We start from the raw sequence: 16,140 nt of genomic DNA, 5'->3' as shown, positions 1-16,140 counted from the left end.
TATAACACTATAGTATATAACACTATAATATATAACACACTACAATATATAACACTATAATATTTAACACTATAATATATACACACTATAATATATAACACTATAATATAACACACTATAATATATAACACTACAATATATAACACTATACTATATAACACTACAATATATAACACTATAATATATAACACTATAATATACAACACTATAATATATAACACTATAGTATATAACACTATAATATATAACACACTATAATATATAACACTATAATATATAACACTATAGTATATAACACTATAATATATAATGCTATAATATATACACACTATAATATATAACACACTATAATATATACACGCTATCATATATAACACTATAATATCTAACACACTATAATATATAACACTATAATATATAACACTATAATATATAACACTATGATATATAACACTACAATATATACACGCTATAATATATAACACTATGATATATAACACTATAAAAGATAACACTATAATATACAACACTATAGTATATAACACTATAATATATAACACTATAATATATACACACTATAATAGATAACACTATAATATATAACACTATAATATATAACACTATAATATATAACACACTATGGTATATAACACTATAATATATAACACTATGGTATATAACACTGTAATATATAACACCATAATATATAACACGATAGTATATACACACTATACTATTTAACACTATAATATATAACACTATAGTATTTACACACTACAATATATAACACTATAATATATAACACTATAATATATAACACTATGGTATATAACACTATGGTATATACAGACTATAATGTATAAAACACTATAGCAATGTTTCTCACCATGACGTGGAAGTTCTTGTGCTTGAGCCAGGGTCCCTTGGTGAGGGTCATTGGGTCAAACTCTGTCCCAGGGTATCTCTGGAAGTCAGGCTTCAGGACGTATCCACTCAGCCCGTTGGACCGGAACCGGCCCTGGTTCAGGTCCATCTCCTTAGAGGGAGTCTGGAAGTTCAGCGCCACTGGAGAGAAAAATCATAATCAATAAAAGCATTTTTCACGTATTTATTGATAACGAGGACTAATGAGACACAAGTATGGAGAGAGATTGGTCATGTAGTATGGTAGCCAATAATATCACAGGATTCAAAACTACCTGACAGGTGGTAGAAGGTCTACTGTAACTATCTGACAGATGGTAGTAGGTCTACTGTAACTATCTGACAGGGGAGATGGTAGTAGGTCTACTGTAACTATCTGACAGGGGAGATGGTAGGAGGTCTACTGTAACTATCTGACAGGGGAGATGGTAGTAGGTCTACTGTAACTATCTGACAGGGGAGATGGTAGTAGGTCTACTGTAACTATCTGACAGATGGTAGTAGGTCTACTGTAACTATATGACAGGGGAGATGGTAGTAGGTCTACTGTAACTATCTGACAGGGGAGATGGTAGGAGGTCTACTGTAACTATCTGACAGATGGTAGTAGGTCTACTGTAATTATCTGACAGATGGTAGTAGGTCTACTGTAACTATCTGACAGATGGTAGTAGGTCTACTGTAACTATCTGACAGGGGAGATGGTAGGAGGTCTACTGTAACTATCTGACAGGGGAGATGGTAGTAGGTCTACTGTAACTATCTGACAGATGGTAGTAGGTCTACTGTAACTATCTGACAGATGGTAGTAGGTCTACTGTAACTATCTGACAGGGGAGATGGTAGTAGGTCTACTGTAACTATCTGACAGATGGTAGTAGGTCTACTGTAACTATCTGACAGATGGTAGTAGGTCTACTGTAACTATCTGACAGGGGAGATGGTAGGAGGTCTACTGTAACTATCTGACAGGGGAGATGGTAGGAGGTCTACTGTAACTACCTGACAGGGGAGATGGTAGGAGGTCTACTGTAACTACCTGACAGGGGAGATGGTAGTAGGTCTACTGTAACTATCTGACAGGGGAGATGGTAGGAGGTCTACTGTAACTATCTGACAGGGGAGATGGTAGGAGGTCTACTGTAACTACCTGACAGGGGAGATGGTAGGAGGTCTACTGTAACTATCTGACAGATGGTAGTAGGTCTACTGTAACTATCTGACAGGGGAGATGGTAGTAGGTCTACTGTAACTATCTGACAGGGGAGATGGTAGGAGGTCTACTGTAACTACCTGACAGGGGAGATGGTAGTAGGTCTACTGTAACTATCTGACAGGGGAGATGGTAGTAGGTCTACTGTAACTATCTGACAGGGGAGATGGTAGTAGGTCTACTGTAACTATCTGACAGGGGAGATGGTAGTAGGTCTACTGTAACTACCTGACAGGGGAGATGGTAGGAGGTCTACTGTAACTATCTGACAGGGGAGATGGTAGTAGGTCTACTGTAACTATCTGACAGGGGAGATGGTAGTAGGTCTACTGTAACTATCTGACAGGGGAGATGGTATGAGGTCTACTGTAACTATCTGACAGGGGAGATGGTAGTAGGTCTACTGTAACTATCTGACAGGGGAGATGGTAGTAGGTCTACTGTAACTATCTGACAGGTGGTAGTAGGTCTACTGTAACTATCTGACAGATGGTAGTAGGTCTACTGTAACTATCTGACAGGGGAGATGGTAGTAGGTCTACTGTAACTATCTGACAGGGGAGATGGTAGTAGGTCTACTGTAACTACCTGACAGGGGAGATGGTAGTAGGTCTACTGTAACTACCTGACAGGGGAGATGGTAGGAGGTCTACTGTAACTATCTGACAGGGGAGATGGTAGTAGGTCTACTGTAACTATCTGACAGGGGAGATGGTAGGAGGTCTACTGTAACTACCTGACAGGGGAGATGGTAGGAGGTCTACTGTAACTACCTGACAGGGGAGATGGTAGTAGGTCTACTGTAACTATCTGACAGGGGAGATGGTAGTAGGTCTACTGTAACTATCTGACAGATGGTAGTAGGTCTACTGTAACTATCTGACAGATGGTAGTAGGTCTACTGTAACTATCTGACAGGGGAGATGGTAGTAGGTCTACTGTAACTATCTGACAGATGGTAGTAGGTCTACTGTAACTATCTGACAGATGGTAATAGGTCTACTGTAACTATCTGACAGGGGAGATGGTAGGAGGTCTACTGTAACTATCTGACAGGGGAGATGGTAGTAGGTCTACTGTAACTACCTGACAGGAGAGATGGTAGGAGGTCTACTGTAACTATCTGACAGGGGAGATGGTAGTAGGTCTACTGTAACTATCTGACAGGGGAGATGGTAGTAGGTCTACTGTAACTATCTGACAGATGGTAGTAGGTCTACTGTAACTATCTGACAGATGGTAGTAGGTCTACTGTAACTATCTGACAGATGGTAGGAGGTCTACTGTAACTATCTGACAGATGGTAGGAGGTCTACTGTAACTATCTGACAGATGGTAGGAGGTCTACTGTAACTACCTGACAGGGGAGATGGTAGGAGGTCTACTGTAACTACCTGACAGGGGAGATGGTAGGAGGTCTACTGTAACTATCTGACAGATGGTAGTAGGTCTACTGTAACTATCTGACAGATGGTAGTAGGTCTACTGTAACTATCTGACAGATGGTAGTAGGTCTACTGTAACTATCTGACAGATGGTAGTAGGTCTACTGTAACTATCTGACAGATGGTAGTAGGTCTACCGTAACTATCTGACAGGGGAGATGGTAGGAGGTCTACTGTAACTATCTGACAGGGGAGATGGTAGGAGGTCTACTGTAACTACCTGACAGGGGAGATGGTAGGAGGTCTACTGTAACTACCTGACAGGGGAGATGGTAGTAGGTCTACTGTAACTATCTGACAGGGGAGATGGTAGGAGGTCTACTGTAAATATCTGACAGGGGAGATGGTAGGAGGTCTACTGTAACTACCTGACAGGGGAGATGGTAGGAGGTCTACTGTAACTATCTGACAGATGGTAGTAGGTCTACTGTAACTATCTGACAGGGGAGATGGTAGTAGGTCTACTGTAACTATCTGACAGGGGAGATGGTAGAAGGTCTACAGTAACTATCTGACAGGTGGTAGTAGGTCTACTGTAACTATCTGACAGATGGTAGTAGGTCTACTGTAACTATCTGACAGGGGAGATGGTAGTAGGTCTACTGTAACTATCTGACAGATGGTAGTAGGTCTACTGTGACTATCTGACAGGGGAGATGGTAGGAGGTCTACTGTAACTATCTGACAGGGGAGATGGTAGGAGGTCTACTGTAACTATCTGACAGGGGAGATGGTAGGAGGTCTACTGTAACTACCTGACAGGGGAGATGGTAGGAGGTCTACTGTAACTCCCTGACAGGGGAGATGGTAGGAGGTCTACTGTAACTATCTGACAGATGGTAGTAGGTCTACTGTAACTATCTGACAGGGGAGATGGTAGTAGGTCTACTGTAACTATCTGACAGGGGAGATGGTAGTAGGTCTACTGTAACTATCTGACAGGTGGTAGTATGTCTACTGTAACTATCTGACAGATGGTAGTAGGTCTACTGTAACTATCTGACAGGGGAGATGGTAGTAGGTCTACTGTAACTATCTGACAGATGGTAGTAGGTCTACTGTAACTATCTGACAGGGGAGATGGTAGTAGGTCTACTGTAACTATCTGACAGATGGTAGTAGGTCTACTGTAACTATCTGACAGGGGAGATGGTAGGAGGTCTACTGTAACTACCTGACAGGGGAGATGGTAGGAGGTCTACTGTAACTACCTGACAGGGGAGATGGTAGTAGGTCTATTGTAACTATCTGACAGGGGAGATGGTAGGAGGTCTACTGTAACTATCTGACAGGGGAGATGGTAGGAGGTCTACTGTAACTACCTGACAGGGGAGATGGTAGGAGGTCTACTGTAACTATCTGACAGATGGTAGTAGGTCTACTGTAACTATCTGACAGATGGTAGTAGGTCTACTGTAACTATCTGACAGATGGTAGTAGGTCTACTGTAACTATCTGACAGGGGAGATGGTAGGAGGTCTACTGTAACTATCTGACAGGGGAGATGGTAGGAGGTCTACTGTAACTACCTGACAGGGGAGATGGTAGGAGGTCTACTGTAACTACCTGACAGGGGAGATGGTAGTAGGTCTACTGTAACTATCTGACAGGGGAGATGGTAGGAGGTCTACTGTAACTATCTGACAGGGGAGATGGTAGGAGGTCTACTGTAACTACCTGACAGGGGAGATGGTAGGAGGTCTACTGTAACTATATGACAGGGGAGATGGTAGGAGGTCTACTGTAACTATCTGACAGATGGTAGTAGGTCTACTGTAACTATCTGACAGATGGTAGTAGGTCTACTGTAACTATCTGACAGATGGTAGTAGGTCTACTGTAACTATCTGACAGATGGTAGTAGGTCTACTGTAACTATCTGACAGATGGTAGTAGGTCTACTGTAACTATCTGACAGGGGAGATGGTAGGAGGTCTACTGTAACTATCTGACAGGGGAGATGGTAGGAGGTCTACTGTAACTACCTGACAGGGGAGATGGTAGGAGGTCTACTGTAACTACCTGACAGGGGAGATGGTAGTAGGTCTACTGTAACTATCTGACAGGGGAGATGGTAGGAGGTCTACTGTAACTATCTGACAGGGGAGATGGTAGGAGGTCTACTGTAACTACCTGACAGGGGAGATGGTAGGAGGTCTACTGTAACTATATGACAGGGGAGATGGTAGGAGGTCTACTGTAACTATCTGACAGATGGTAGTAGGTCTACTGTAACTATCTGACAGATGGTAGTAGGTCTACTGTAACTATCTGACAGATGGTAGTAGGTCTACTGTAACTATCTGACAGATGGTAGTAGGTCTACTGTAACTATCTGACATATGGTAGTAGATCTACCGTAACTATCTGACAGGGGAGATGGTAGGAGGTCTACTGTAACTATCTGACAGGGGAGATGGTAGGAGGTCTACTGTAACTACCTGACAGGGGAGATGGTAGGAGGTCTACTGTACCTACCTGACAGGGGAGATGGTAGTAGGTCTACTGTAACTATCTGACAGGGGAGATGGTAGGAGGTCTACTGTAACTATCTGACAGGGGAGATGGTAGGAGGTCTACTGTAACTACCTGACAAGGGAGATGGTAGGAGGTCTACTGTAACTATCTGACAGATGGTAGTAGGTCTACTGTAACTATCTGACAGGGGAGATGGTAGTAGGTCTACTGTAACTATCTGACAGGGGAGATGGTAGTAGGTCTACAGTAACTATCTGACAGGTGGTAGTAGGTCTACTGTAACTATCTGACAGATGGTAGTAGGTCTACTGTAACTATCTGACAGGGGAGATGGTAGTAGGTCTACTGTAACTATCTGACAGGGGAGATGGTAGTAGGTCTACAGTAACTATCTGACAGGTGGTAGTAGGTCTACTGTAACTATCTGACAGATGGTAGTAGGTCTACTGTAACTATCTGACAGGGGAGATGGTAGTAGGTCTACTGTAACTATCTGACAGGGGAGATGGTAGGAGGTCTACTGTAACTATCTGACAGGGGAGATGGTAGTAGGTCTACTGTAACTATCTGACAGGGGAGATGGTAGGAGGTCTACTGTAACTACCTGACAGGGGAGATGGTAGTAGGTCTACTGTAACTCTCTGACAGGGGAGATGGTAGGAGGTCTACTGTAACTCCCTGACAGGGGAGATGGTAGGAGGTCTACTGTAACTATCTGACAGATGGTAGTAGGTCTACTGTAACTATCTGACAGGGGAGATGGTAGTAGGTCTACTGTAACTATCTGACAGGGGAGATGGTAGTAGGTCTACTGTAACTATCTGACAGGTGGTAGTAGGTCTACTGTAACTATCTGACAGATGGTAGTAGGTCTACTGTAACTATCTGACAGGGGAGATGGTAGTAGGTCTACTGTAACTATCTGACAGATGGTAGTAGGTCTACTGTAACTATCTGACAGGGGAGATGGTAGTAGGTCTACTGTAACTATCTGACAGATGGTAGTAGGTCTACTGTAACTATCTGACAGGGGAGATGGTAGGAGGTCTACTGTAACTATCTGACAGTGGAGATGGTAGTAGGTCTACTGTAACTATCTGACAGGGGAGATGGTAGTAGGTCTACTGTAACTATCTGACAGGGGAGATGGTAGTAGGTCTACTGTAACTATCTGACAGGGGAGATGGTAGTAGGTCTACTGTAACTATCTGACAGGGGAGATGGTAGGAGGTCTACTGTAACTACCTGACAGGGGAGATGGTAGGAGGTCTACTGTAACTACCTGACAGGGGAGATGGTAGTAGGTCTATTGTAACTATCTGACAGGGGAGATGGTAGGAGGTCTACTGTAACTATCTGACAGGGGAGATGGTAGGAGGTCTACTGTAACTACCTGACAGGGGAGATGGTAGGAGGTCTACTGTAACTATCTGACAGATGGTAGTAGGTCTACTGTAACTATCTGACAGATGGTAGTAGGTCTACTGTAACTATCTGACAGATGGTAGTAGGTCTACTGTAACTATCTGACAGGGGAGATGGTAGGAGGTCTACTGTAACTATCTGACAGGGGAGATGGTAGGAGGTCTACTGTAACTACCTGACAGGGGAGATGGTAGGAGGTCTACTGTAACTACCTGACAGGGGAGATGGTAGTAGGTCTACTGTAACTATCTGACAGGGGAGATGGTAGGAGGTCTACTGTAACTATCTGACAGGGGAGATGGTAGGAGGTCTACTGTAACTACCTGACAGGGGAGATGGTAGGAGGTCTACTGTAACTATATGACAGGGGAGATGGTAGGAGGTCTACTGTAACTATCTGACAGATGGTAGTAGGTCTACTGTAACTATCTGACAGATGGTAGTAGGTCTACTGTAACTATCTGACAGATGGTAGTAGGTCTACTGTAACTATCTGACAGATGGTAGTAGGTCTACTGTAACTATCTGACAGGGGAGATGGTAGGAGGTCTACTGTAACTACCTGACAGGGGAGATGGTAATAGGTCTACTGTAACTATCTGACAGGGGAGATGGTAGTAGGTCTACTGTAACTATCTGACAGATGGTAGGAGGTCGACTGTAACTATCTGACAGGGGAGATGGTAGGAGGTCTACTGTAACTATCTGACAGATGGTAGGAGGTCTACTGTAACTATCTGACAGGGGAGATGGTAGGAGGTCTACTGTAACTATCTGACAGGGGAGATGGTAGGAGGTCTACTGTAACTATCTGACAGGGGAGATGGTAGGAGGTCTACTGTAACTATCTGACAGGGGAGATGGTAGGCATGTTTGTGGAGTAATGGATTACCAAAAAAAACCTGTAGCTGTAATCTGTTACTTTACCAGCAAAAATATATTGTTTTTAGATTACAGATACTTTTTAAAAACTAGATGATTATTTCTATAAGTTCATTTTACATTCAGAAAGGATGTTTAATCATTTCATAAATTATTTCTCAATGACATTCAAATCAGTATTGAAAAAAGGCACAAGATTGATTTTATTCTGCCTGAGTGAGTCTGACCACCAATCATAGACCACTATGATGACACAATAATGATGGCGACCAATCACAGACCACTATGATGACACACCTTAATGATGACCACCAATCACAGACCACTATGATGACACAATAATGATGACGACCAATCACAGACCACTATGATGACACAACTTAATGATGACCACCAATCACAGACCACTATGATGACACACCTTAATGATGACCACCAATCACAGACCACTATGATGACACATCTTAATGATTACCACCAATCACAGACCACTATGATGACACACCTTAATGATGACCACCAATCACAGACCACTATGATGACACATCTTAATGATTACCACCAATCACAGACCACTATGATGACACACCTTAATGATGACCACCAATCACAGACCACTATGATGACACACGTTAATGATGACCACCAATCACAGACCACTATGATGACACACCTTAATGATGACCACCAATCACAGACCACTATGATGACACACCTTAATGATGACCACCAATCACAGACCACTATGATGACACACCTTAATGATGACCACCAATCACAGACCACTATGATGACACACCTTAATGATGACCACCAATCACAGACCACTATGATGACACACCTTAATGATGACCACCAATCACAGACCACTATGATGACACACCTTAATGATGACCACCAATCACAGACCACTATGATGACACACCTTAATGATGACCACCAATCACAGACCACTATGATGACACACCTTAATGATGACCACCAATCACAGACCACTATGATGACACACCTTAATGATGACCACCAATCACAGACCACTATGATGACACACCTTAATGATGACCACCAATCACAGACCACTATGATGACACACCTTAATGATGACCACCAATCACAGACCACTATGATGACACACCTTAATGATGACCACCAATCACAGACCACTATGATGACACACCTTAATGATGACCACCAATCACAGACCACTATGATGACACACCTTAATGATGACCACCAATCACAGACCACTATGATGACACACCTTAATGATGACCACCAATCACAGACCACTATGATGACACACCTTAATGATGACCACCAATCACAGACCACTATGATGACACACCTTAATGATGACCACCAATCACAGACCACTATGATGACACACCTTAATGATGACCACCAATCACAGACCACTATGATGACACACCTTAATGATGACCACCAATCACAGACCACTATGATGACACACCTTAATGATGACCACCAATCACAGACCACTATGATGACACACCTTAATGATGACCACCAATCACAGACCACTATGATGACACATCTTAATGATGACCACCAATCACAGACCACTATGACGACACACCTTAATGCGTTTGATGGATCGCAGGAAAAGAGAAATGGTGTAAAAAGTTGAGGAAACTTGAGGAAAAATGCCTTAATGGAAAATGACTCAAGTAAAAGTCACCTAGCAAAATACTACTTAAGGAAAAGCATTTGGTTTTAAAAATACTTAAGTATCAAAGTAAAAGCATTAAATATTTCATATTCTTTATATTAAAAACCAGACGGCACAATTTTTTCCATACATTTTTTACAACCGGACATCATTTACAAAGGAAGCGTTTGTGTTTTGTGAGTCCTCCAGATCAGAGGCAGTAGGGATGACCAGGGATGTTCTCTGTTTAGTGAGTCCTCCAGATCAGAGGCAGTAGGGACGACCAGGGATGTTCTCTGTTTAGTGAGTCCTCCAGATCAGAGGCAGTAGGGATGACCAGGGATGTTCTCTGTTTAGTGAGTCCTCCAGATCAGAGGCAGTAGGGATGACCAGGGATGTTCTCTGTTTAGTGAGTCCTCCAGATCAGAGGCAGTAGGGACGACCAGGGATGTTCTCTGTTTAGTGAGTCCTCCAGATCAGAGGCAGTAGGGATGATCCGGGGATGTTCTCTGTTTAGTGAGTCCTCCAGATCAGAGGCAGTAGGGATGACCAGGGATGTTCTCTGTTTAGTGAGTCCTCCAGATCAGAGGCAGTAGGGATGACCAGGGATGTTCTCTGTTTAGTGAGTCCTCCAGATCAGAGGCAGTAGGGATGACCAGGGATGTTCTCTGTTTAGTGAGTCCTCCAGATCAGAGGCAGTAGGGATGACCAGGGATGTTCTCTGTTTAGTGAGTCCTCCAGATCAGAGGCAGTAGGGACGACCAGGGATGTTCTCTGTTTAGTGAGTCCTCCAGATCAGAGGCAGTAGGGACGACCAGGGATGTTCTCTGTTTAGTGAGTCCTCCAGATCAGAGGCAGTAGGGACGACCAGGGATGTTCTCTGTTTAGTGAGTCCTCCAGATCAGAGGCAGTAGGGATGACCAGGGATGTTCTCTTAATAAGTGCGCGAATTAGACCATTTTCTGTTCCTCTAAGCATTCGAAATGTAACAAGTACCTTTGGGTGTCAAGGAAAATGTATGGTATAAAACGTACATTATAAGCCTACTGTAAATTGCCTTATGGCTGAGCATGGACATGCCAAACATTGTCAATAAGAAAGATTAAATTGATTATTGATAAGGCCTAAAAAGAGAACGAATAATTATAAACGAATTCTAAGCAAAACGAAACAACAACTTGTTTTAAATAGGCTGTCACACTTACAGGCACCATCATTTCTTCCTGTGGGCATATACATTTGAAGTCGTAAGTTTACATACACCTTAGTCAGATACATTTAAACTCAGTTTTTCACAATTCCTGATATTTAATCCTGGTAAAAATTCCCTGTCTTAGGTCAGTTAGGATCACCACTTTATTTTATGAATGTGAAATGTCAGAATAATAGAAAAGATAATGATTTATTTCAGCTTTTATTTCTTTCATCACATTCCCAGTGGGTCAGAAGTTTACATACACTCAATTAGTATTTGGTAGCATTGCCTTTCAATTGTTTAACTTGGGTCAAATGTTTTGGGTAGCCTTCCACAAGCTTCCAACAGTAAGTTGGGTGAATTTTGGCCCATTCCTCCTGACAGAGCTGGTGTAACTGAGTCAGGTTTGTAGGCCTCCTTGCTCGCACACGCTTTTTCAGTTCTGCCCACAAATTTTCTATAGGATTGAGGTCAGGACTTTGTGATGGCCACTCCACTACCTTGACTTTGTTGTCTTTAAGTCATTTTGCCACAACTTTGAAAGTATGCTTGGGGTCATTGTCCGTTTGGAAGACCCATTTGTGACCAAGCTTTAACTTCCTGACTGATGTCTTGAGATGTTGCTTCAATATATCCACCTAATTTTCCATCCTCATGATGCCATCTATTTTGTGAAGTGCACCAGTCCCTCCTGCAGCAAAGCACCCCCACAACATGATGCTGCCACCTCCGTGCTTCACGGTTGGGATGGTGTTCTTCAGCTTGCAAACCTCCCCCTTTTTCCTCCAAACATAACGATGGTCGTTATGGCCAAACAGTTTCATCAGACCAGAGGACATTTCTCCAAAAAGTACGATCTTTGTCCCCATGTGCAGTTGCAAACCGTAGTCTGGCTTTTTTATGGTGGTTTTTGAGCAGTGGCTTCTTCCTTGCTGAGCGGCCTTTCAGGTTATGTCGATATAGGACTCGTTTTACTGTGGATATAGATACTTTTGTACCTGTTTCCTCCAGCATCTTCACAAGGTCCTTTGCTGTTGTTCTGGGATTGAATTGCACTTTTCACACCAAAGTACGTTCATCTCTAGGAGACAGAACGCATCTCCTTCCTGAGCGGTATGACGGCTGTGTGGTCCCATGGTGTTTACACTTGCGTACTATTGTTTGTACAGATGAACGTGGTACTTTCAGCCGTAGGGAAATTGCTCCCAAGGATGAACCAGACTTGAGGAGATGTACACATTTTTTTCTGAGGTCTTGGCTGATTTCTTTTGAGTGTCCCATGATTTCAAGCAGAGAGGCACTGAGTTTGAAGGTAGGCCTTGAAATGCATCCACAGGTACACCTCCAATTGACTCAAATGATGTCAATTAGCCTATCAGAAGCTTCTAAAGCCATGACATCATTTTCTGGAATTTTCCAAGCTGTTTAAAGGCACAGTCAACTTAGTGTATGTAAACTTCTGATCCACTGGAATTGTGATACAGTGAATTATAAGTGAAATAATCTGTCTGTAAACAATTGTTGGAAAAATAACTTGTGTCATGCACAAAGTAGATGTCCTAACTGACTTTCCAAAACTATAGTTTGTTAACAAGAAATTTGTGGAGTGGTTGAAAAAACAAGTTTTAATGACTCCAACTTAAGTGTATGTAAACTTCCTACTTCGACTGTATATGTGTATTTTAACCCAATAATGGTTGAATTTAAGAAGCGTAAGCTGCGTATCAATTACTGTTTTTGGGACCAGAGGTGTATTCGAAACGGAAACCGTTTACTGTTTAAGAACCAAGCGGAAGCGTTTATTGGAATGAGATTTGTCCTTGAGGCGGAACTGAGGGATTTCTGCCAGCAGAAAAGTCAAAATCGTTTTAATTTCAGACTGTATGACTTTGTAATATTGTTGTATGGTGGTATTATATATTTTGTGTTATAGATAAGTAGTGAAGTAATAATGTTATATGATGTACTGTTTTATCTGTTGTTTTATGTGTAATGTAAGTGCCTTAATGTGTTTGGACCCCAGGAAGAGTAGCTGCTGCCTTGGCAGGAACTAATGGGGATCCATAATAAACCCCAGGAAGAGTAGCTGCTGCCTTGACAGGAACTAATGGGGATCCATAATAAACCCCAGGAAGAGTAGCTGCTGTCTTGGCAGGAACTAATGGGGATCCATAATAAACCCCAGGAAGAGTAGCTGCTGCCTTGGCAGGAACTAATGGGGATCCATAATAAACCCCAGGAAGAGTAGCTGCTGCCTTGACAGGAACTAATGGGGATCCATAATAAACCCCAGGAAGAGTAGCTGCTGCCTTGGCAGGAACTAATGGGGATCCATAATAAACCCCAGGAAGAGTAGCTGCTGCCTTGGCAGGAACTAATGGGGATCCATAATAAACCCCAGGAAGAGTAGCTGCTGCCTTGACAGGAACTAATGGGGATCCATAATAAACCCCAGGAAGAGTAGCTGCTGCCTTGACAGGAACTAATGGGGATCCATTATAAACCCCAGGAAGAGTAGCTGCTGCCTTGACAGGAACTAATGGGGATCCATAATAAACCCCAGGAAGAGTAGCTGCTGCCTTGGCAGGAACTAATTGGGATCCATAATAAACCCCAGGAAGAGTAGCTGCTGCTTTGGCAGGAACTAATGGGGATCCATAATAAACCCCAGGAAGAGTAGCTGCTGCCTTGGCAGGAACTAATGGGGATCCATAATAAACCCCAGGAAGAGTAGCTGCTGCCTTGACAGGAACTAATGGGGATCCATAATAAACCCCAGGAAGAGTAGCTGCTGCCTTGGCAGGAACTAATGAGGATCCATAATAAATACAAATACAAATAACCTGTGCCCCTTAAGGAGAAAGTAATATGATTATGTTACTTAGGTTGGGTAATCCAAAAGTTACATTACTGATTACAACAGGTGACAACTAACTGTAACAGATTCCATTTAGAAAGTAACCTCCCCAACTCAGTTAGTAGGTCTACAGTACCTATCTGACAGCCTGCGTTCCACAGGGGAACTGGGTCGTAGTTGGAGGAGGCTGTTCTGGATCCAGCTGGGTAGATGCGGCTCAGCTTGGTCATGTTGTGGTGGATGAAGGCGTTCGCTTGGAGAGAGGTAAACCAGACAGGTTAGTGGTGCAATCACTGTAAGAACTGTTTTCTAGAACATGCATAATGAAAGCTGATTTCTAGAATATGCATAATGAAAGCTGTTCTCTAGAATATGCATAATGAAATCTGATTTCTAGAATATGCATAATGAAATCTGATTTCTAGAACATGCATAATGAAATCTGATTTCTAGAACATGCATAATGAAAGCTGATTTCTAGAATATGCATAATGAAAGCTGTTCTCTAGAATATGCATAATGAAAGCTGATTTTTAGAACATGCAAAATGAATGCATGTCTATAGTACAGGTCCTGTTATTCAGACTTGCTGTTATTCAGGCTTGCTGTTATTCAGGCTTGCTGTTATTCAGGCTTGCTGTTATTCAGGCTTGCTGTAACAGAACCGAGGGTTTTACCTGCTGTCTCGGCCAGGTTAAAAGCCTTGCTCTCTTTAAAGGAGGACATCTCATAGAAGGCCTGGTTGTTTTCAGCGTGCTCAAACCCTGAGAAGTGGACACTCTTACAGTAGATCGCCAGATCAGACAGCTGCTTGGCTAGCTTGATCTTTGACTTCTGAAAAGCAATAAGACATCATGTTTATAATATCTACAGAAATAGAGATGTTAGGAAATGGATTTCTGTCAAAGAATTCACATATGTGTTTTCCTTGGCATAGGGCTTGTGATTTGATGTGGCACTAGTTCTTCTGAGGACAGTTACTAATCCAGCATGCCTTGGTCCCGTTGCGGGGGGGGGTATGTGCAAAGCAACACAGTAGCATGACTATGTCAGAAACAACACCCTTACCCTGCCCCTTTACCCTAAACCGGGTTCATATCCTAACCCCAACCCCGCCCCTTACCCTAAACCGGGTTCATATCCTAACCCCAACCCTGCCCTTTACCCTAAACCGGGTTCATATCCTAACCCCAACCCTGCCCTTTACCCTAAACCGGGTTCATATCCTAACCCCAACCCCGCCCCTTTACCCTAAACCGGGTTCATATCCTAACCCCAACCTTCCGCGCCACACACACTGAAACATCACATTCCCTTCTCTGAGTCCACCCCTCTATTTATTCATGTCCTGTTAGACTGATTGTTTCTCTGAGTCCACCCCTCTATTTATTCATATCCTGTTAGTCTGATTGCTTCTCTGAGTCCACCCCCAACGTTTTGTTGTTTTTATAATTGTAAAACAACTTTGGGTCCTTGAAAAGTCCTATATAATATATAAAGTCCTATATAATATATAAAGTGCTATATAATATATAAAGTCCTATATAATATATAAAGTGCTATATAATATATAAAGTACTATATAATATATAAAGTACTATATAATATATAATATATAAAGTGCTATATAATATATAAAGTCCTATATAATATATAAAGTACTATATAATATATAAAGTACTATATAATATATAAAGTGCTATATAATATATAAAGTACTATATAATATATAATATATAAAGTGCTATATAATATATAAAGTGTTATATAATATATAAAGTGTTATATAATATATAAAGTGCTATATAATATATAAAGTACTATATAATATATAAAGTGCTATATAATATATAATATATAAAGTGCTATATAATATATAAAGTACTATATAATATATAAAGTGCTATATATTATATAAAGTCCTATATAATATATAAAGTGCTATATAATATATAAAGTGCTATATATATATAATATATAAAGTGCTATATAATATATAAAGTGCTATATAATATATAAAGTCCTATATAATATATAAAGTGCTATATAATA

General features: G+C 41.7%; 1 protein-coding gene across 1 annotated transcript in view; it reads right to left on the bottom strand.

Moving 5' to 3' along the window:
• LOC106590697 (1-phosphatidylinositol 4,5-bisphosphate phosphodiesterase delta-1) overlaps window positions 1-16,140 on the bottom strand; it is an 87,095-nt gene that overhangs the window by 12,842 nt on the left and 58,113 nt on the right. Inside the window, exons 10-12 of the mRNA XM_045710677.1 lie at window positions 14,766-14,922; window positions 14,225-14,341; window positions 887-1,065 (exon numbers count right to left, since the gene is read on the bottom strand). Of these exons, the coding sequence (XP_045566633.1) occupies window positions 887-1,065; window positions 14,225-14,341; window positions 14,766-14,922 (453 nt within the window). The remainder of the gene's footprint in view (window positions 1-886; window positions 1,066-14,224; window positions 14,342-14,765; window positions 14,923-16,140) is intronic.

The sequence above is a fragment of the Salmo salar genome, chromosome ssa29 (genome assembly GCF_905237065.1).
Source record: "Salmo salar chromosome ssa29, Ssal_v3.1, whole genome shotgun sequence".
Taxonomy (NCBI): Eukaryota; Metazoa; Chordata; class Actinopteri; order Salmoniformes; family Salmonidae; genus Salmo; species Salmo salar.
Note: the sequence above shows the minus strand (reverse complement) of the source record. Positions and strands in the feature narration are given on the sequence as shown.